This window comes from Gregarina niphandrodes (assembly GCF_000223845.1).
Source record: "Gregarina niphandrodes unplaced genomic scaffold scaffold00004, whole genome shotgun sequence".
Classification (NCBI taxonomy): Eukaryota; Apicomplexa; class Conoidasida; order Eugregarinorida; family Gregarinidae; genus Gregarina; species Gregarina niphandrodes.
This window is the reverse complement of record NW_011645775.1, coordinates 46,254-67,905: the sequence shown is the minus strand read 5'-3', so window position 1 is coordinate 67,905 and position 21,652 is coordinate 46,254. Positions and strand designations below refer to the sequence as shown.

The window sequence follows — 21,652 nt, the reverse complement described above, 5'->3', positions numbered from 1 at the left end:
ATGGTTGCGAGACACACAAGCGTGCAGACTGTGCCGACACAGGTGCTACCGCCTTCTTTGACACCATCCAGGGCGACTCTAAGAACCTCGAGTTCCAGCAGTGTCATTGTGGTGCCAACCCGCTCGACTTTAAGGACACGGTCGAACACGGTTACTTCTTCTTCCGCGATCAATGCTATCAGCCCAGCGCCGACGGTGGTGATAAGAACGATGACCGCAATAACATATATGCCATGGCCCAAGTCGTATCCAAACATCAGCCCCGAGCGGAGAACGCGGAGGACTTGGGGACGCATTTGCGCAAGGGCTTTGGAACCATTGCCTCTGATGCGGGGGACGCAGCCGCACAGGCATACAACACCACCAAGGCTGTGGGTAAGGCCATGGGCAAGGCCGGCCTAAGTATCGGGCGAGCAGCTGGTCAAACTGTCCTAGACGCGGGCGAGTCAGTTGCAAAGACGGTCGGTGGCGTGGCATTGAACACCGCCGGTGACATCGGCGGAGTCATCGCCAACGGGAGCCAGTCGCTCAGGAACAAGATCACTGGACCTGAAGCCTCTTCCACCGGACACCCAGACCAAACAAACCCTCTGCGGGAGGCGCTGAAGGATGTGGACGTCAAGGACGCCAAAGCGGTTAAGAAGTCGTTGACCACGGGCGTAAGTCCGTCAAAGCTGAACCCCAAACTGGAACGCGTTATGGGCACGCTGAGCCTGCCGCCGAGTCTCAGCAAGGAGGTTATTGCTAACTTGTCAGAGGCGAGCCCACCACCGAAGGATGTGGCCGACAAGTTCGGGGCTGAGAAGAAGTCCATTGAACTTCCACGAGCTTCACCCTAGTTTCTTCCTTTTACACCGCAATGCCCCTTTGACTTTTTTCTACCTGCTTTTTCATGGAAGACACCTTGATCAATATCATCCGCAAGCAAGAGGTACTCAACAGCCGGGATGCTACAAACGAACAACGAAAAGATGCCTCGGAGTGGTTGACAAACGTGCAGAAGACCAACGGCATGATGGAGGGAGTCAGCGTAGGCACGCTAATGTACTTCCACTTGCACAACTTGCTGATTCCTAGCTCCCAAAGAACACCTGGTGTGCCATCCGACACACAACTCAGCCCCAGCCCCGGTCCGGTTGTGCCGGAGGCGGCTCCGTCTGCAGAGTACACACAACTCTTGTCGACTTTGCGAGGCTCGCCGTTGGAACTGCCCGTGGCGCTCTTTTGTGCACAGACAATGGCGCTGAAGTTGAAACAGGTGCTGACCAAGCCGACGAGCATGAAAGAAAGCGTTTTAGAATCCTGGATGGATCTTACACTCTTGGGGCGGCTGTTCAGCGAGTGCATTTTAGTGCCTGTAAAGAAAACGCTACAAATTTGCTTGGGTCATGCGGTCGTAATCAAGATGGCACTCGGCCCACAAGTCTCCTCTGGACCGGGAGCGGCCCCGGTGGTGACCAGTGATGTTTCCGACTTGCTGACGATTGCCGTGGACGGCGGCCAGGCCGTGTGCGAACAAATGTTGAGTGCGGCCAAGAGCGGCGCGTGGGATAACGTGGCTGCCTTGACCAAGAAAGAGGGTGACTACCACCTCATTATGTACATCGCCGAGAGCCTGAAACTGGAGTCCCAAGACCCGGAAGGCCGGTTGCGACTACTGCCGATCCAACTGGCCACCAAGATGTGCGACTCAGCGTGCCTGCCAGAACTGCTGCAAACCTCTGTGGGCAGTGCCGCCTTCGACGACGTGGCGGCCTATGTGGTGGAGCATATCGAGATGGTTGAGGAACTGTGTAAAGCGTGGCAACAGATGGCGCTGAACTACCCAATTCCGGAGTATGACCATCGCTGCTTGGTCCAGCTGTATCCCACTATTGCCAAACACCAAAGGGCGCTTACGGAGGTACTAATGCAGATCCCAACTCATAGCTATACTTACCGGAATAGCGTTGGCTCGCTGACCAACTCAGTCGCCCTTCTCTCGACAGCCGTCAAGTCCAAAGTGCGACAAATCATCCATGTCTGTCGCACACGCACCGGCAAGGCCAAGTCCAATAATGCCAACGAATCCGACTGGCTTGGCTACGGCCTCGCCGATCTGATCTATGTCACCAACACGGACACCAAACACCTGATTCAACTGAATGTTACCGTCGGTCAAAAACTGACTCAAAGGATCCAGTTCACCAGAACAGTCAGGGGCCTTAGGCTGTCCAAGGACGTGGAGGCTGACCTGGAGAAGCTTGCACAGCAAGACAAACAGAGGACAGTCTATCAAAAACAGTGTTTAGACGTTTCGTTGAGTATGCCCCCCTTATCCCTGACCGCTGTCTCCCTTATCCCTGCCCGCTGTCCACGCACTTCAACGTCCTGAGGGAGACGGTTCGGGCGGGTTGAAAGGTATGTATTTTTGTAGACGGTTTCTTTCACACAAGTCAGGGGTTAAATGACCTGCCGGACTGGGCGGATGTAACGAGGTTGCCGGAGGATGTGAAAACGCCCCAAGAGCTGTTAGCTACGTACCAAACATTGGCCGCCTTTTCCGATGATGACGAGAGCATGGAAGACTTCGGTGAGGAGGAAATCCAGGACAAGTGGCGGAGTTTCGAAGCGTTGTGTTGCTCGTGCATGGTCGCATACTTGCAGTGGTTGGGAAGTCTGGTTCACGCGGCAGGTCCTTTGTTCGCATACGGGTTTTGCAATAGTGGGTTGTGTGTTGGCGAGAACGCTGAAAGTTCGAAGCGTTTTGCGGAACTGTATCGTGGTCTATGTGTGGAGCAAGCGAAAAGCAGTGCCGCGGCGGTGGGATTAGTAACCCCGGCAATGGCCACCCCGGGATTAACGCCGGGTATGGATAGTCGTCGCTCGTCGAACGCTTCGGGTCGGGGGTCTTCTAGTATGCCTCCATTGGTATTGGGCCCGTTGCCGCCGTTGCCTAAAGTGGACCACACGGATCTGGAGGCGTGGGTGCAGCTTGCGTTAAACTACGGCTTGCCTGAACGTCTATTGACGGTCCCGGAAAGGACAGGAGAAGAACTGGACAGGTTGGTTAACGGGCCATTCAAGACTTTCGGACCAGCGTTAATAGTGTGGGCATCGGAGGGATCTTTGCTGGACTACGACGAAGCCTGTTCCTCACTGAATGACAATATCCACAACGCTCTTCGCGACTTCAAACAACCTCTTGCTGGCGGCGCGGCGGCGGCGCCGCCGCCGGCGCTGGAAATGGTCCTGTTGCGGTCGATGCGAGCAACAGTGTACCCGTTCAACTTTCCGGAGTTGACGGCGAAGCTGAAGAGAGAATATTGTGACCACCGAGATGAGGTGCGGCGGAACTTGCGGAGTTGGATCGCCGGTGTGGATAACGTGACGTTGTGGACGTTGATTGATAAGATTGCGGCGCCGCTGTTGGCGACACCGGAGGCAGTGGACTGGCGAGTGGTGGAGACGATAATTTTGGCTATCGCCAATACAGTTAGTTTTATCCCAGGGGAAGCTGCGCAATTGCTGAAGTTGGATGTCGTGCGTAAGTATGCCACCGAACACCGTGCCGTCCTGCGCCAGTTTCTGGCAATCGTCGTGGGCCTGAGTCAGTTCCCACAAGTATACAGCGAGGAGTACCTGGAATTGGCGTTTACCGTAAGCCGCGCGGCTTTCCGTGTGCCCCAGTCCGATAGCTGTTACCCGCTCGCCTCCAAGATGGACCATGTAGGCGCCGTGGCCTTGTCGCGCGTACTCAGCCACGTGCCGGCCGTCTTCCGGGACCCCACTCGTCCGGCGGTCGCGCAGGCGGCGCCTGGGGCCTGGGTCTTTCCCCCCACGCGGCCAGTCGCCGCGCAGCTTCACTGGGATCTTTACCACCTGACCGAAGACTGCGTCAAACGTGCGCTTGCACACAAGACTGGAAAAAGCAAAGACACTAAGTGCTTCTGCTCCCTCCGGTCCCTTCCCAGCATGTACTACTGCTGTGCACGCGCCCTCTCCCTTTCCGCGGACGCCTACGGTGATGGACCCGTGCCTCTACCACCAGGTTTTGAACCCGGGAACATCCTCGGTGTCAGTAATTGCTTCATCGACAACGAAGTCCATCACTGCCTCGAAGCACTTCAGGACATCGGACCCGTCCTCGAACAACCCACCCCCGACCAGTCACTCCTCGTCGCTTGCGCCGCCGCCATCCTCGAAGGCCTCGCCATCTACGTCGCACACGTCCTGCCCCCCGGCATGGCCACCCCCCTCAACGTCACGAAGGACGCAGGCGTCGTCGACGACTCCGAACGCTGGGGTAGTGCCGGCAGCCAACGCTTCCTCGCCGACAAAACCGCCGCCCAAGAGGCCTGCAACCGCTGCACGATCGCTGCTACTTTCTACCCAGAACTCTACGACGCCGCAGCACCTTACATCGGCGAAGTCGACTCCATCACCCGAGCACTCAAATTACTCACCAATGCTCTCCTCAGTAATCTCCCCGGGCACCTTCTCGGTCCCATCTTCTCGGTCCCACCTTCCAGGTGCCCCCCCCCTCCCCCACCTTGAGATCATTCAACCTAGGTTTCGTAGATTCTGGGTTGGTACTGGATCCGTGGTTTGTGGAGAAGATTCTCCCAAAGATTGCGAATTCGCCTTTGCTGGAGTGTGTGGAGGGGTACCTAACGGCGCTGCAGTTCTTAGGTGAGCGGCGACCGGACCTCAGTGCCTTTGATGAGTTGATTTCCGCGCGGCTGAACGAATTGATAGCGCCGGAGGCGTGTACGTTGTCCAAAGCGCACGAGTTGGCTGTTTATTGCAACGCGGTGATCCGGGTTGTGAAGAAGCGGGTGGAGCTTTTCGGGGAGGGCGGTTTGCCGACAAGCACGGACGGGATCCTGGCCAAGATGTACGCGGTGTCGTTGGTGGGAGTATTGGCGTACACCCACGCGATTTACAGAGACAGTGTGGCGGAGAAGCTGGCGACACCAGACGCTTGTTTGGAGGTCATGGTTGACTTGACTACCCGGTTTAAGGGACAGGTCTTGCGGCCGGGTAAGGGTTTCGAAATTACGGTGCACAACCTCTGCGCGGATACTCAATTGAGGGCCGCTGGCAAAGGTAGCGCCAAAAGTCGCGAAAGCATTTCGAGCGGACCCCCTTCCCCGGTACCCGTGACCCGACTGGCTACCCCGCAGAGCGCCCAGACCGACTTACCTTGTGAGGTTTTGACCACCGTCGCAATCATGGCACTCATCTCTGCTCAAGACGCCTGTCCCTCTGTCTCCTCCAGAGCCCTCCAAAAAAGCCTTGACCTCGCACCTCAGGTGTTGGACAAAGCCGCTGTTGAAGGTGCAGCAGCCTACCTCACCTGCGCACTGCCCTTCGACACCACTGGAAACACACTCCCCGCCGTCCCCTACAAGTGGGCGGCTTCCGAGGACTCACTCAGACTCTTCATCGAAGCCGCTGGGAACGCAAATCCCCAACAGTGGAAGAAAGTCATCAAAGGCCAGTGCCAACTACTCAACGTCGCCAAACGCAGACCCAGCCGAAACAGCCTCATGCCCTAACTACTTGACATGCATACTTGACATGCATACTTGACATGTATACTTGACATGTATACTTGACGCGGTTGCATGATTGACTAGACCGCAATACTGACTTGGCTCCGGTACTTTACCGGGCAGCATACTCGATCAGACTGGCCACTTGAGCAGGCTACATTATTGACTTGGTTGCAGACTCAGTTAGATTTAATTATTGTAATTTCTGTGTATGCTTAGCGTCTGCGTATTTTTATGTTTAGTTACGACGAAATTTATTGTGATGGCTATTCGATGACTACTTCGGTACTTACCATGGCGGCTGTTGCGCAATCTTCCCTTGGAGGGTCCGCATACCGCCGTAATCTCGTTTCGGTCCGAGAGTTCTTCCGGTTGGATAATCCGGCCGATCGGAGAGTCCGCCCGGGCGTAGCCTGTTTGGCCGAGAGTTCCCAGTCGTCAATAAGTCACAGGAGCGGGTATGATCGGGGCAAGTGTGCCTACGTCCCTGGTGCAGAAGCTACAGACGGTTGCTTGGACGGGTATGGAGGAGGCGCAGAAGGGGCAGTCTTGAGTAGCTGGTGCTTTTCTACGAAGTTTCTTGAGTAACCAGTTATAAGGTGTTATAATTCCAAAGTAGAGGACCATAGCCATGATAAGGAAGCTGATGATAGTGTTGCAGAGATGACCAATCTTGAAAATATTATTCTCAATGGTGACATTGAGCGCCCCGAAGTCCGGCTGTCCACCCATAACACCCAATAATGGGTTGATAACATCTTCCACGAGCGCGTCCACAATAGATTTGAAAGATGCCCCGATGATAACACCAACGGCTAAATCAACCGCATTCCCACGCGATAAAAAAGCTTTGAAACCTTGCATCCCGGTTCCACACTGTAAGGACATATACTGTTAACCCAGACAGACCCTTTACTTACCGTACCCATGCCGGCTCAGATTCCGCACCCAAACACAATCGATTACAATATTGCCCCGGCCGGCTGACGGATCTAAGCCGTGAATGGCTGGCTGCCTGTATGCCGAAAGAGCACTGGTACTATGTGGTGCTACGTGGCCGACGGACTCGGGATGGGCTCGGGATGGTACAGCAACGTTGAAGGACGGCAACCAGTGCCACCGTGCAAAAGTTAGCGAGTATGAGGAAGAAATCGGGAGTTGTCGGATCTAAAAATTTGGTTTAGACAAAAATCGCGGCAGGCTTAGTTGAGCGCGGCGGCGCCGACGACCAGTGCGGCGAAAGTGGCGGCCGTGGTAACGGAAACACTGTCGGTGGCTTCGGTACCGGTACTGTCGGTCTTGTCAGTTTTGTCAGTTTTGTCACTGGCAGCGGTGGTAGTGGTCTTGTCACCGGCAGCAGTGGTAGTGGTGGAGCCGTCGGCGTCGGTGGAGCTGGTGTCATCGCCGCCGGAAGACTTGTACTGGGCGGCCCAGGAGGCGACCACATCTCCATCACCGGCCGTGCAGCCCTCGGGAAGAGTGACGATGAGGTGGCCCTGGTCGGAGCCAAGGATAGATTCGCCACCGGCAGCCAGTTCAAGTCCGTCGTCGGACACTGCAGGCTTCACATCCGCGGCATCAGTCGCGTCCGCACTCGTACACGTGTCGTCCACCTCCGCCGCGCGGCCAACCGTGGCCTTGGAGCCGTCACAGTCGTCGCCCGTCGGTGCCGGCAGCTGCAACTTAGTGAGGTACGAGTCCTCGGGCAAAGCACCCGCCGTCGCCACCACAAGATCTTTCTTGCACAGGTCCTCGTCCGCCAGCGTCACGTCCGACGTCGCGAGCACATCGCAGCCTTTCGCGGCACAAGCCTTTGCAGCAGTGTCTGCATCCTCAAGCGCGTCGAAAGCCTTCTCGAATTTGCACTCGTCGATGTCTGCACCACAAGCATCGTCAGCCAACTTCAATGTCACCGACGTGGGGGTGATATCGGCGAAAGCAGCGATGGCGAACAAAGCGAATCCCTTCATAATATGGTGCGCGTGTGCGTGCAGTTGCACCCTCCCACACGTGCCTCGTACACGTGCCTCGCGCACCCGCTGCCCGGTGGCCTATCCACGAGCTATCGTAGCCGCGGGTAGCCGGTCCAGATACGGAGTTTAGGGTGGGGCAGGGGGTTGCAAAGTACTGGGGGGATAGGGGTAACTTGTTGGAGTAAGTGGCAGGAAAAAATCTGGTTAAAATGCCGTGGCGTGTCAGCGACCGAGGACGTTGGTCCCGGGCTGGCGGGGCAGCGGCGCCCATTCCAGGACGTAAGACGGGTGGTGGGTGACGGACGGTTCCTGTAGTGGCTCAAGAGCGGTTGGCGCCGCTGGCGGCGTTGGTATGCGACCGGGCGGTGTTTGCGGCTCGGTTGGCGCCGGACGCGGACTGGGACTTTAGTGCGACGTCGCGGCTATTCCGGTACGCGCAGGTGATGGGTTGTAACTGGCCTGCGTTGTGCGATATATTGAACTCGCCCGAGGAAGGCGACCGCCCACGGTACGTATTGCCCGAAGACTCTGACCAAGAAGGCATTCCCAAGACCGGCGGTTGGGTACTCCACGGTCGGCAGGGCATCGGTTCCGAAGAAGGAATCGGTGAGAGACTTGGTGCCGAGGAGAGACTGGGTGCAGAAAGGGATTTAGGCCCAGAGGGGGGGTTTGGGCCGTCACAGAGCGGCCCACAGGGACAGGGGGCGCTGGCGGCTGGGCTTAGCGGAGGTGGTAGAGGGTCTCTGCTTAGTTCTCAGAACGGAAATGCGTCTCAGCCGCAGTTCACCATTTACCAAGTGAAGAGTCGGTTGTTTGCTGTATTGCGGGAACTAACAGGTGAGAAGACGCGGTATAAGTACGACGCGAAGGCGGACGAGCAGCGACGGCTGATTCTGCTAGATCGGTACAACGTAGACAGTGCGGCGGCGGCGAACGAGCAGCGGCTTCGTGAGGCGCTAAGTGCATTGCAGCAAATGTCGAAGGAGCTCAAGGCGGAGCCGAAGGCCACGAAAACAGCATTGCCGACGTCGGGAGAGAAGTCGGCACTGGTTGCCGAGACGGAGACAGGGCAGTTCGTGGTCAACGACGCCGGGCTTGTGCTTACGCTCATGGAACTGGCACCGCCGTTGGCCCTCATGGAGCACATTGTTAACCCCGGTGGCACAAGCAAGGGCGTCGTACTTTGCTCACACCTCGTCAAAACCGCCGAAGACGCCGTCCTACATGCACTCAAGAAACAGTCTTCAGCCGGAAAGGAGTATCATGAATCAATTTATAGAGCACTCAAACGAGCCCGAGACGACCCCGATATTGATTCTGGACTCCGTACCGTTGATGGAGAACTCCTCAGACCCACTCTCTACTTCCAACGAGACAAATTCACACCCTACATCTTCTCCCTCCACTGCCTCAAATCCTACGCGTAATTCCACCACACACAGACACACGCCGGTTACACAGAGGCAGGCTGGGGGCTACACAGAGGGTGGGGGTGGGGCCGCGTAAGGTTGGGGTTCAAACAGATGGACAGGAGTACCACACGGGTAGAGGTTGACAACGGCAACACACGGGTAGCGGGTCAACAGACCACGATCTGTATTGCTTTTAGCTCGACGCTGGAGCAAGCCTGTGTCTTGGTCAATCTGCAGAAACAACTCAAGACGCTTGAAACCATGCAGCAGCAGTGGGCCGACCGTCTGAGAGATGTTCGGAAAGTTGTTCGTGCTACCAAAAAGAAAAGGGCTACTTGAACTGTCTTGAGCTGGGCTCCGGCGATGACCGGCTCCGGGTCAGGTGACGAGGGACGCGCCGTTCAGGTACCGTACGTTCGACCCTGCTCGGCGGCTGCTGGGCTTCGGCTCTAATTCCAAACCGGCCGTCCACAGCGGCTTGTCGATCGTCCGTCGACTGGGCAAAGACGCTAAGTGGAAGAGTAACAAGATCGATGACAGGAGGTGGGCGGGGTCGGACTGAAGGTGGGTGGGTGGGTGGGTGGGCGGGCGGATGCTGACTCACTCGGACCTAACGGGTCGATGGCAGAATGCACCGCGGGTGCCGCGACAAAACTCGGAATGTTTCCTCCATCCATTGACTTGACACCTTTAGCGGAGTTTTTCCGTGAACTAACACAAACATCAAGCGGACGCAGCACGTTCCGCATGCGGCCGCAGCGTAAGGTGTGTGGAGTGCACACATGTATGGGGGTGTGTGCGGTGCAGAGATGCGTGCAGTGAGCTACGAGTGTGAGCTACGGGTGTGTGGAGGAGAGGTTGTGTGTCAGTACTCCTGGAGTCTGATGACCGGTATTTCGGTGTAGACTGCGACGGGTTTCGATCGAGTGGGTTTCCGGCCTGGCGTGGGTTTGAGTAGTTGAAGGCACTCGGTGACGACGCGCTCCATCCAGTAGTACTCCTTGGCGCGCGCCTTGGCGTTGCGTTCCATGACGAGTTTCTCAACGCGCGGGACCTCGACATAAAGGTTGGACCCTTCGCATTGGAGACACTCACCGGAGTCGGGTCCTGAGGAGAGCGTGACCGAGCCGTCGCCGTGGTGCAACCCTTCTCGCCGGTCGCCCTTGTCCTTCGCACGCGCGTCGGATTCGCGCACGCTCGCGGCTGCACGCGCGGCCTGTGGCGACCCCATGTGCACTAGGCCCAAGTGCGACCCCGTATTCCCATACGGGATCGCGCCGACGTGTGGCGAACCCATGAGCGAGCCGCCCATGTGTGCACTCGTGTTGACATGTGGCGTACCGACATGTGGCGAACCTAGGTGGGAACTGCCGTGTGGCGAACCTAGGTGGGAAGAACCCATATGGGGCGAGCCGGGGTCCGCCAACTGGCAGGCCTTGGCACTTGCGTAGAGCTGACCCGTCGAGCTGTGCACGACCTTGGAGCTCAGACCCGGCGAGGGCAGCCGACTCGAAGAGAGCAGTCCAGGCGACGCGCGTCGCAATTCGCCTCCCACCGGAGCCGGCTGCGTATCGCGCAAGAGCAACGGCGACTGCAAGATGGCGTTGTCCTGAAGCAGTTCACGCTGCAGCGAGTGTCCCCGCTCCCGCTCCCGGTCTCTGTCGACCCGATCGCGGTCTCGGTCTAGATTTCGGTTCCGATCTCGATGGAGAGAATCGCGGTGGAGCGATTCCCGGGCATTACGTGGCGTGAGACTACGTGGCGTAAGAGGCGGTTGACCCTTACGGAGAAGGGTCGGACCCGGTCTCGGTTGCGCAGTGGGGTAGGGCAATTTGGGGTCTTGGTCCTCGTCCTCACTGTCCGTATTCAGGAAGCCACAGGGTCGCGGTGAAGGAATATCCGATGCAAAACCACTCAGCCTTCGACGCACGCGTCGCATACTTCCCGACTCATCCGAGTAGCCCGAAAGAACCTCGCCGGAAATAAGCATCCCCGTCGCCGGACCCGCCCCCACAACCTCCAATTCTGGCCCGCTCTCGCTTGCCTCCGCAGTGGTCACGCTTGTCGGGCTCTGCACTCGCGCGGCGCGTCCCGCCGCCTTCGCCGTCGGCCGAGACCCAGGCCAGACGGGGGTCTTGCCCGGCCACTCAGGAGTCTTCCAATCACAAGCCTTACCTGCCCAGGAGGGGCTTTTGCCGGTCCAGGAGGAGGTCTTCCACTCAGTTGTTGTCTTGGCGGTCCAGTCGGGTGTTTTCCAGTCGGGAGTCTTGGCGGTCCAATCGGGTGTTTTGGCTGAACCGTCGGGCGTGACGGGTAGGTCGCTGAAGGGCTGTTCACTCATCGGCAAGTCGCCACTTTCGCGACGGCCAGCGGTAGAGGAGTCGCGACGGTGCAGGAAAGGTTCGGGGTTCAAATCCGGGCAATGCCGACTCAACGGCGAACTCCGCGGCTGCCGGATGCGCATCGAAATCGCCTCCGCCGTACCGAACGTCCGCCGCGCACTCGGGACCCAGGCCGGCCCGCCGTTCCACATCGACCCGCCCCGTCCCTCACCCGCCGCCCGCCGGTCCGCGAAGGTCCGCGACGAGACCGGTCCGTGCGACGGTGGATCCATCGACTGCCGAGCGTTGTTCATCAACCGACTCACCTTGTCCACTAACGACCCGGCCCGCTCTCCCGTCTCGCCGCAGAATCGGGCAAATGGCTGGTCCAGTCCGCGACCCACCACCTCCGGCTCGCTCCCCGACCCCTCGGGCTGCTGCTCCGATCCCGGGGACCTCGACCCCTGGGGTTTAGACCTCGACCCCTGAGAGTTCGGTCTCGACTCCGCCAGTCGCGACGGACTCAGCTCCCTCCCCGCACTCTCTTCCGACAGCGCCGCCACCTCCAGCCTGGTTCGTAACGCCTTCCGGCTCCCGAGTCGCTCCGCCTCGGCCGGCGCCACCTTCCGCGACGCACTGTGCTCTGTCGACGTCTGTTCCGACACAGCGTCTTCCACGCCCGCGTTTTCTCCCGTCACGGTCTCAGGTGGTCGTTCTCTGATTCGCTCTTCTCTGTCGCTGCGGGGAGGGTCGCTCCGAGGGGGATCGCTTCTGGGGTGGTTGCGCATTCGCTCTTCCTTGTCACTGCGCACCTTGCTGCCCCGGACCTTCTCGCTTCGGGTCTTCTCGCTTCGGGCCTTCTCGCTTCGGGCCTTCTCGCTTCGGGAGGCCGGGTCGTCCTCAAAGCGATGGGGCGGGGTCCGTCGTCCGTGCGGGCTCCCGTAGGCCTCAGTCTTCGCGTCGCGCACTGCCTTGTCGTCCGGAATCTTGCGCTGCGGAGTCGGCTCGTCTGCGTCCTCCTGGAACGACTGCGGCTCGCCCGTGGCGTCCGACAGCCGCTTGCTCAGCCGCTCCTTAGCTTCGCGACTCACCGACCGGCGGATCGTGTTCGGCAGCACGTACTCCGTTGCCGGCCGGGTCGCCGGCGGCGACTCCTCTGGAATGCAGCGACCGACTTTGCTGCTTGTCTTCAGAGGCACCCGGTCCAGCGACCCCCGTTCCGAAGTCTTCCGTTCCGCAGTCTTCTGTTCCGAAGTCTTCCGTTCCAAGGCCCCCCGCGTTTGCTCCGGGGTTCCCCGATCCGGGGTTCTCTGTTCCGAACTTCCCCGTTCCGCGGTGCCCAGATGGAGGGTTCCCCTTTCCGGGGCTCCTCGATCCGGGGTTCTACGTTCTGGGGAACCCTGCGCACTGCCGCCGCTACCCGCGAATTGTTGTCTGTTCTGCGGACTCCGCGTACGGAATGTTTTGCTGTTGTGCACATGTCGCTTCTCTTCCAACCGTGGTCCGACCTGATCCTTCCGCATATCGTAAAGGCGGTCTTGGGAGTCAGTTAGTCGGGACTCAGTAGTCATTCGCGAGTCAGTTAATCGGGAATCAGTTAGTCGGGAGTCAGTTAGTCGGGAGTCAGTTAGTCCTGACTCAGTTAGTCGGGAGTCGGCAAGACCCTTCTCCATTTTCTGGAACCACTCGTCCCCGGTCATTTGTCCTTTGGGCCTCCCGTCGGGAGCTCCCTTGGACCCGCTCGAGAGACCTCCGGATGGACGCGGGACGTAGTAGAACTTTTTGGAGCCGGACTTTTCCCAGTAATAGAACAGGTGTTTGAAGGCCGGGTGGTTACTCAGGTCCTTGGAACTGTCTGTGAAGTGGTGGTAGCCGTGGAGCACGTCCGACGAGGACAACAGCTGTTGAATTGTCGGCCGCAACTGTGGATCTGGAGTCAGCAGTCCAGCCAAAATGCGCGTGAACCTTTGGCACCAAACCTTCGGCAGCTGCGGTGAGTTAGCCAGACTGTGCCGCCAGGTCTTCAAACGCTCTTCGGTTAATCGGTGCAACGTGAGCACCTCATACAACACACAGCCTAGCAGCCACATATCTCCGTGTTCTTTCAGATTCTCACACTCATACTCCCTCCATGGCTGGCGCGAATCTCGATCCATAGTACGCGCCCGAGTCATCCCTTCGCCGCGAGCGTGATAGTCCGCCTCACTCGGGGATGCATCGCCTTTAATTCGACCCGTAACCACCTCAGGCGGAAGGAGCGAAGCGTTCACCACATAATCAAACGGGTGGCAATGACCTAGCTTCACGGCGCCACCGAACCCCAAGAAAATATTTTGCGTCGTCACATCACGATGAACCAACTGATGCTTATGCAAATGTCGTAAGCCCAACAACAACTGTAGGAAGATACACCAAACGTCAGTCAAAGGAAAATACTCCTCCAACGCCTTCGCGCCCCGTCGCGCTTCCCGCCGCCGTAGATCTTGCCGCAATGTCCCATTTTCAATGTACTCAGTAACTATCACCGTCGAATCCGCAGCACTCTTGCACTGCCGCTTCTAAAAAGCCAAGAGCCAATCAATTCAAGCAGCGCACACGTGTGTGCACACACGTGCGCAACCTACATGGTTCGTCACAAACGCTAAATGACGCAAGACATTCGGATGCTTGATCCTCAAATATTCATTCAAGATAGTACTAGTGTTGCTATTGACTACAACATCATCATATCTCATCTATCGGCCGAGAACCCTCAGGTCCTCGGTGGGAACGAGCGGGTAATTTGCCAGGGCCGTTACTTGTTGATTTGACATATTTGAGCGCGCACAGATTCTGGGCTTTGGTATCCTCCGCCAACACGCACCGGCTATATCGACCTTTACCTACGAAGAGAATCTATGGCAGGGGAGTGATTTATACCTAGCTCGTGCTTAATGTTATACCGAGAGAGCAGATTGGACTGCTCCTGGTGAGGCATTTTTTCTCATGAATTATTACAGATCAGGCAGGCAGGCAGGCAGGCAGGCAGCTCAGATCGCAGACGGAACAGAGGTTGAGATCAGAGGTTGAGGGCAGAGGTTGAGGGCAGAGGTTGAGGGCAGAGGTTGAGAACAGAGGTTGAGAACACAAAAAGGACTACGACCCGACGGGGAGTCACAGCCCCGAAGGAGTCTTAGTCCGGAGGAGCCACAGTCGGTAGCAGTTGAAGCCCGGGCGTTACGTGAGGAGGAGAGCATTGATGCAGCCGTCTAATTCGGGGTTGTTGGTTACCTGGGCGTACTTTGCCCAGACAACTTTGCCGGTTTGGGTGACGAGGCCTAGATCTGAGACGTCAACTTCAATGATGGTGCCCTTGGTGATGGCTCCGAGCGAGGTATATAAAGGTGACTGGGGGTTCTTCTTGACAGAGACGATGTCTAGTTGGAACGTAGCCTTAAGTTCGGGATGGGTGACGTTGGCTTTCTTCATTCGCAATGCAGTTGGTCGAATATATCGCTCATATTTGGGTGGTTTCCGTGTAAAGTCATCCCCAACGTAGCATACTTTATTGAGCACCCGTTTCCACATCTTTCGCTTCCGTTTTCCGCTGGCCTGAATCCGGAACATTTCCGCTTCAGACATAGCCTTCACCTTGGGGATAGGCACCTCCCACTTGCCCGCCTTTTCCTTTTTCTTCTGCTTCAACATATTTGTCAACACCTTTGTCCGATTCACATTCTCACGGTCGTACAAATACGTGGGCAGCGCGCCCTCCGGCTTCGGCGCCGCCTCCTCCACGTCCTTCACCTCATGCGCCCGAATTTTCTTCTTGATTTCTATCTTCTCCACAAACCGCTTTCGATTCAGGATCTTCGCCTTCAACTTACGTGTCTTCCGACACTTCTTCGACAATTCATGCGGCGCACGGGCCAACTTCTTGCGCTGACGTTCATCATGATCAAACGCCTTGCCGAAACGCTTCTGGTGAAGCTCCACGTACTCGTTCTGCGGCATCGCAGACCCACAATTTTTAAACCCCCCGGCCACCGAACCTGCAGTGTTCAATTCTCGCCAATCCGACGCAATCTACTGGGCCAACACACGTTCAGCCCACCGTACACCAACTACGAGACCACCCAGCCGCCTTCGGCAACTCACAAGTGTGTGTGACACACCCCAAACAAACGTACATCTGCACCTCGCGCAATACATGCCATGGAACACACGTCGTGGAACACGTCGTGCAGCACCGGTGTGGCTCGGCTGCAAAGCAACACCGACCGGGGCAAAGGAGGTAATAATATTATTGCCTGCGGCTTGGTATCATGAGTGCGCCGAAGCCGGAGGGGTTAGTACCCGCAGATATAGTAAGCCGGGTTTACAACACGTCTGTACCACACGTGTGTGCTGCCGGGGATGTCTACCACACTATGACTATGTGCCACTGTGACTATGTGTCTGTAGCATTACGACGTGGATGAGGCTGTTCGATACCACAAGTCGAGTCGGAACAATGAGATTCAGCGCGCACTGGCGCAACGTTGTTTAGAATTGTTGGAGCTGGATGTGACGTGTGTGGAGAGCGTGCCATTGGTGTTGGACATTGGATGTGGGAGTGGGTTGTCCGGCGATATATTAAGCGAGGCGGGTGTGCCTTGGATCGGGATGGATTTGTCTCAGTCGATGTTGGAGATAGCCCGAGAGGAAAGAGCGGACGCGGAATTGTTACGCGCGGATATCGGGGAGTTACAGAACGTCGTACCAAACACGTTCGACGGTGCCATATCCGTTTCCGTTATACAGTGGTTGTGTCACGCGTTCACGTCTGAGCAAGAGCCTCTAAGGCGGTTGCGGCAGTTTTTCCAGTGGCTGTATAATGCCCTTAACAAGTCCGCCCGTGCAGTCTTCCAGTTCTACCCCAGTCATCAGTCGCAGGTCGATATGATTGGTAAAGCCGCCTCTCAAGTCGGCTTCTCCACCTACTTCCTCATTGACAATGCCGAGTCCACAAAGAAAAAGAAAGTCTTCCTCATCGTCACCATTGGCCAACCCGAGGCACGCTCTCTCGTCGGCTCCACCATGGCCGCCGCTAGCAATAGCCCCCGAGCCGCCAAGCACAAGGGCCGCCAAAAGCCACAAAGCAGAAAGGAGTGGGTGGTTAAAAAGAAAGAGAAAATGCGCGCCCTGGGAAAAGAAGTAAAATCTGATTCCAAGTACACTGGACGTAAACGAAAAGACCGCCTATAACCTAACTCGAGAACGACGTGGCACTGTCCCAACAGTACTTCCGAGCAAAGCAGAAGACAAGACGTGAATAAAATTTTTTTGGAGGAACAAAAAAGTAGCCGTCCTCGGTGATAACATGGTAAGGGGAAATACTGGCACTAACCATCACAAAAGGGTCGGGAGAGCAGCCCCACACTCGGCACAACGTTGAGGCTACGCCAAAAGGCGGTCCTCCGCAACCAGCCAGCCACCAGGCGAGTGGTGGATGAGTATGGTCGGGATGTGTGTGATGTAATGTGTTCTGGATAAGGGAACGTGTGTGTTATGTAGGATACTGTTGCCAAAACCCAGCCCAAGAAGCGCGCCTTCAGGACTCTGTCCTACCGTGGTATCACGCTGGAGGCTTTGTTGGACATGCCGTTCGACGACGTGATAAAGCAGCTTCCTTCACGGATCCGTCGCAAATTCGCGCGCAGCAACATCAACCGTCACCGCATGGAGAGGTTCCTGACCAAGTTGGCCCGCGCCAAAAAGGCCTGTGGAGTAGGCCAGCGCCCCAAGCCCGTGAGGACCCACTACCGCAACATGGTTGTTCTTCCGGAGATGGTCGGTTCGCAAATCGCCATCTACAACGGCAAGGTCTTCATGGACGTCGAAATCAAGGTGGACATGATCGGCCACTATCTCGGCGAGTTCGCTATCACCTACAAACCCGTAACACACGGAAAATACGGTGCCACCACAGCTAAGGTCACCAACTCTAAGATGTATCAAGTCCACTACTAAAAATTTTTTGATGTCAAACATGTCCGCCTACAGATGCTACCACCCATCAGATACTAACCGCTTTCAGATTGCAGAGAGAGGTCTGTTATGCCCCAAAACTGTCCCATCAACCGCAACGCGTAACCTTGGCGCGACCGCAACGCGTAACCTTGGCGCGTTGTGAATCTCAAGATGGCACCCCTAAGATTCACGTCCCGAACTGGGTTGAGTCTTCATCGTTATACTCCTCCTCGTTATAGTCCTCCTCGTCTTCCATTGCACTGTCGCTATAGTCATCCTCATCATCTTCGGCCAGATCAGCGATCATGCCCATGCGGACTCTGAGCATAACAACGAGCGCTTTCATTTCAGGTGTAAGAGGGTCCTTCTGGTTTATGATTCCGTCGTTAACGAGTGCTTGAGCCAGTGTGCTGTAGTAGTCCACGGGTTCTGGCTGCAGTGCTTGGGCATGCTGCGGCTGGGCGACAGCTGCGAACGAGATCCGGGTCTCGTCGAGCATGGCGGTACAGAGAGTATCTATGTGTTCTATGAACTGGCGGTAAGTAACTCCCGAGACCCGTTCGAAGAGCCACTCATTGGGTAGTCTTCGGAGGAAGTTATCCAGGTGTGCTTCGCCCACTTGGCTGGCGCTTTCCAGGTCCTTGACCATGAGGTAAAGGGCAGAGCTCTTGGCTTGTTCGAAGTGCGCGACTGTGGGGAAGGAAACTTCCACGACCATTTTGTTGGCTGTCTCGGTTTCGAGGACGCGCCGACAGTTGGCCTGTAGCTCTTGCAAGCTTTCGCGGGCTTTCTGCAGGGCCAACGACGGCTGCGACGCGTCACTCAGACTCAGGAGCAAGCACCGACTCTCTTCGTCAATGGTCATCGAGGCTGAGTAGGCCGCGCCCGAGTCTCTCACCGGCTGGAAGATGGGGCCTTCCGTCGCCTTCAAGTACTCTTCGACCACGTTCAAGACGTGGTCGTGGCGGTAAATTTCGTGGCTGAACGGATTGCTAGCCGCCGCCGGGATGAGGGAGGCCGGTAGCGGCGTAGTAATCTCCACGTGCCCTACCTGGATGTCTTTCAGCTTCAAGTTCACCGACAACTTGGCGTTTGGCTTCTTGAAACCCGCAATGGCCGGGAAAGGCGGCAGCGGGTACGGCTCCTCGCCCGCAGAAATAAACCACTTAGGCCAGAGCGTCTTGTGTAGCGCTTCATGGCTGCCAAACACTTTTGTGTCTCCCTGCACGCTTATGATGCAGTGGCCTTCGCTGATTTTCTCGTACACCGTACGCAGTATCCACTGAACCATCGGCTGGAATACCTCCGTGTACGTCAACACCGTACGCAGCAATAAGCACTGGACAAGGTAGCTCTGGTTTGTCACTATACTCTTGGTACCGAAGTTGGCTAAGTCGTGCAGGTCCGAAATTATCGGACTTCCGGATCGAAGACAATCATTCAGATAAGACACTTCCTGTTTGGCCAGTACAACCAGTCGGTCGATGTGGACATCAGTGCATTCCAGCACGCATTTGAGATACGTCAGCGCCTCGGCGTACTTGTCCGAAGGTACCTTTAGCAGTAGCGTAAATAAGTCATTGAAAGCGTGCGATGTCTCAAAGCCGTTGGAGGAGCTGTATTCCACACACACCTTATTCAGGTATTCCATGACAATCTCGGGAGCCACTAAGTCCACAGGCGCCTTGAGACTCGACTGCCACTCATTAGTCAGCAACAAATGGGTCTTAAATAAACACTTGCACACGATGTGCAAAAGATGCTTCACCTCCAGATTCTTCAAAACCCAGTTTAGCGTTCTAGAAAACACGTAGTCGCGCGCCTCAAAGTACAAGCCGTCCGATGATGACGAACTGGAAGTTGTAGACGAATCCTCCTCCTCCACCATATTGCTGTAACTCGCATCTTCCGCGTCCAAAGACCCCATTCTGCGTCCTACACCTGCGCCTAGACCTGCGCCTAGACCTGGGCCTAGACCTGCGCCTAGACCTGGGCCTACACCTGCGCCCGGCCCTGTCCCGGTTGCTGCATGTCTGTGAGCTCCGATGTGGGAATCGGTTGTTCCGTCATGTTCCGATGAGAAATCATCATCGTCGTATTCGTACTCGTCGTCGTCGACGTCAAATTTGGCGTCCCACGAGGGGTTATCAAACAACAAACTGATTAAGGGTTCATCATCGGGACCATCCTGGTCCAGGGTTTCTCGGATGTATTCATACAAATCAAAGTCCGCATAGTTACCCTTTAGCTCCTCTGCCAGGTCTCCCAACGTCTTGTCCAGATCCGGGAACTGGGCAGCCACAGACAAGGTCACAAAACTGGAGGGGTAATCGCTCATGTGCAGTTGCGGTCTGTAGCCTGCAAAGGGGCAGTCGTACTTGGTATCCGCAGGACTCGAACCCTTCGTACAAGAAACTTTAGGGGCCGGTATTCGGGATTGGTCGACTTGCATGAGACTGATCTCACCATGCTCGTCGGCATATTTGCTCAGCGCGTTTTGAAGTTCTATCTTCCTCTCGGTGTCATCACTGATAGCCGCAATATCAAATGTCTCAACACCCTCCCTCTTCAACCTATCCTTCTCCACCTGGTGTGGATGTTGTGTGGAAGGGGGCTCATTTGAGGGCTCATTTGAGGGCTCATTTGAGGCAACGGGTTTGGTAGTAGCCGAGGCGGGTTCCTCACTAGGCGAGGAGCTGCCACGGATTGGTTCCACGATTACTGTGTAGTAGTGCACTTTCTCAAAGTACGTCTCAATGAAATTTCTCCATTTCTCTTCGGTCCACTTCTCCAGCAGATTGGCATAGCATTGCTGGTCATTGAGGCATTCAGCGATCTTATGTTCGTCATAGTTGCAGTTTACGCAATAACTGACTAGTCTGTCATTAATAGTTTTGCCTGGCTGGCTCTCTAGATTCAGTTGGTGCTTCCACATCTCTCTCTGAACAAGATTACGAAGCCGAGTAAAATCAAAATTCTGTCGCATATGACCGTCAAGACAACGCCGAATTAGCTCCGGAACGTTCGGACACTCCAACGGGTCCACGTCCGTGAAGGTGTAGTTCACAAGCGGCCACTTAATGTTGTCCATGGTATAGTCTATGGCGCCTGCACACGCCTCAGGTCCTTCCACAAACCGGTGATTGAGCGGTGCTGCCGGTCCTTCCGTCAAGTAATGGCACACAATGTCAACGGCCAAGCGCTTTTCCAGATCAAACCAGTCGTAGTTTTGGCGGATGGAAACGGAACAGAATGAATCCTGATATTCGTTCTCCGACTCGATCTTTTCAACTCTCACAAACCCGACCGGAATTTCCGGTTCCTTCTCGTTGCACCAAGGGTCCAGATGTCGTTGCACTTCAGGCCCGTCTTTAGGGGCCAGTGTTAAGTACGTGTCTTCATATTTCTCCAACACCTTTATAAAATCTTCTGCTCGGACATCTCCGATGATGACCACAGTGGTGTTGGCGGCATGGTAGAATTGCTGGTGGACCTTCTTGACATCATCCAGGGTCAGTGAAGGAATTGCTTTCGGATCTCCCCCAGTGTTGTAACGGTAACCAGATGCCTCAGGGTAAGCATGTTTCGCCGTCAGATAATATGCAACGTCAGCCGGTTCAGTCATAGCCGTCTGCATTTCGGAGAAGACTACACCCGAATTATCATAGCTTGGTGTAACGTGGAATACCTCAGTCTTGAAAGCCTCCAAAGTCAGAGTGGGAAAATGAACATGCTCCAAAAAAACTGGGATGATCCTTTGCAATCCTTGACTACTGGCACTAGACACTTGGTATACCGTACGGTCGGTTGCTGTGTACGCATTCGTACCATTGCTCAAGCAAGAACAACAATACGAATCCAGGAACCCCGGAACCGGGAAGTTCGAGCTGCCCTTGAAACAGAGATGCTCCAAACAATGTGGCTCACCCTTGTCGCTCTCAGCCCGCGTCGGCACCACGATCTCCATGTGTACGATTCCACTCACACATTCCGCTACAATCAACTTCAACTGTGTCCGCGTAGACCTATAACGACTTATCCGACGCAGATTGCCGCCACAACCAACCACCTCTTCCAGGACCGCAAACATTTTACTCCCCGATAATACCCCCCCACCCTATGCTGACCGAACAATCCCCAACCGGCCGAAACCCCCAGCCGCCGAAACCCCCAGCTGGCCTTATCACTTCAGCATTTGTGAAACCCCCGAATAATTACCCGGCAACACACTAACACCTTGTAACACTATCCCCGAATGTACAGCACCACCCCCGAATGTACGGAACCATCCCCGAATGTACAGCACCATCCCTGAGTCACATGTCGCTTCACCGTATCACATGTCGCAGAAGTTTACGAGCACCCCGTGTTTGTGTCAGAGATAAAGCTCAAAGGTTGTTTTCATGCTGAATTCAAAC

General features: G+C 56.0%; 10 protein-coding genes across 10 annotated transcripts; 5 read left to right on the top strand and 5 right to left on the bottom strand.

Moving 5' to 3' along the window:
- Positions 1-11: 11 nt before the first annotated feature.
- GNI_027180 (hypothetical protein) lies at positions 12-839 on the top strand (the record flags this gene model as incomplete). The annotated part of the gene is made up of 1 exon (XM_011130775.1): positions 12-839. A coding segment is annotated over one exon (828 nt), but the record flags the coding sequence as incomplete, so codon positions are not given.
- A 53-nt stretch (positions 840-892) lies between these two features.
- GNI_027170 (hypothetical protein) lies at positions 893-5,540 on the top strand (the record flags this gene model as incomplete). Its single annotated transcript, XM_011130774.1, has 3 exons — positions 893-2,303; positions 2,417-4,459; positions 4,561-5,540. The coding sequence occupies 3 exons, from the start codon at positions 893-895 to the stop codon at positions 5,538-5,540; spliced, it is 4,434 nt and encodes a 1,477-aa protein (XP_011129076.1).
- A 435-nt stretch (positions 5,541-5,975) lies between these two features.
- Positions 5,976-6,425, bottom strand: GNI_027160 (large conductance mechanosensitive channel protein; the record flags this gene model as incomplete). The annotated part of the gene is made up of 1 exon (XM_011130773.1): positions 5,976-6,425. The coding sequence occupies one exon, from the start codon at positions 6,423-6,425 to the stop codon at positions 5,976-5,978; it is 450 nt and encodes a 149-aa protein (XP_011129075.1).
- A 314-nt stretch (positions 6,426-6,739) lies between these two features.
- On the bottom strand, positions 6,740-7,507 carry GNI_027150 (hypothetical protein; the record flags this gene model as incomplete). The annotated part of the gene is made up of 1 exon (XM_011130772.1): positions 6,740-7,507. The coding sequence occupies one exon, from the start codon at positions 7,505-7,507 to the stop codon at positions 6,740-6,742; it is 768 nt and encodes a 255-aa protein (XP_011129074.1).
- Positions 7,508-7,719: 212 nt separating this feature from the next.
- Positions 7,720-8,937, top strand: GNI_027140 (hypothetical protein; the record flags this gene model as incomplete). The annotated part of the gene is made up of 2 exons (XM_011130771.1): positions 7,720-7,789; positions 7,826-8,937. The coding sequence occupies 2 exons, from the start codon at positions 7,720-7,722 to the stop codon at positions 8,935-8,937; spliced, it is 1,182 nt and encodes a 393-aa protein (XP_011129073.1).
- Positions 8,938-9,787: 850 nt separating this feature from the next.
- GNI_027130 (protein tyrosine kinase) lies at positions 9,788-13,978 on the bottom strand (the record flags this gene model as incomplete). The annotated part of the gene is made up of 2 exons (XM_011130770.1): positions 9,788-13,801; positions 13,868-13,978. 2 exons carry the CDS (start codon positions 13,976-13,978, stop codon positions 9,788-9,790), a joined length of 4,125 nt encoding a protein of 1,374 aa, XP_011129072.1.
- Positions 13,979-14,459: 481 nt separating this feature from the next.
- On the bottom strand, positions 14,460-15,236 carry GNI_027120 (putative ribosomal protein S8e; the record flags this gene model as incomplete). The annotated part of the gene is made up of 1 exon (XM_011130769.1): positions 14,460-15,236. One exon carries the CDS (start codon positions 15,234-15,236, stop codon positions 14,460-14,462), a length of 777 nt encoding a protein of 258 aa, XP_011129071.1.
- Positions 15,237-15,547: 311 nt separating this feature from the next.
- Positions 15,548-16,469, top strand: GNI_027110 (methyltransferase; the record flags this gene model as incomplete). The annotated part of the gene is made up of 2 exons (XM_011130768.1): positions 15,548-15,589; positions 15,687-16,469. 2 exons carry the CDS (start codon positions 15,548-15,550, stop codon positions 16,467-16,469), a joined length of 825 nt encoding a protein of 274 aa, XP_011129070.1.
- A 393-nt stretch (positions 16,470-16,862) lies between these two features.
- Positions 16,863-17,234, top strand: GNI_027100 (40S ribosomal protein S15; the record flags this gene model as incomplete). The annotated part of the gene is made up of 1 exon (XM_011130767.1): positions 16,863-17,234. The coding sequence occupies one exon, from the start codon at positions 16,863-16,865 to the stop codon at positions 17,232-17,234; it is 372 nt and encodes a 123-aa protein (XP_011129069.1).
- A 187-nt stretch (positions 17,235-17,421) lies between these two features.
- On the bottom strand, positions 17,422-21,324 carry GNI_027090 (peptidase M16; the record flags this gene model as incomplete). Its single annotated transcript, XM_011130766.1, has 1 exon — positions 17,422-21,324. One exon carries the CDS (start codon positions 21,322-21,324, stop codon positions 17,422-17,424), a length of 3,903 nt encoding a protein of 1,300 aa, XP_011129068.1.
- Between the last annotated feature and the right edge of the window lie 328 nt (positions 21,325-21,652).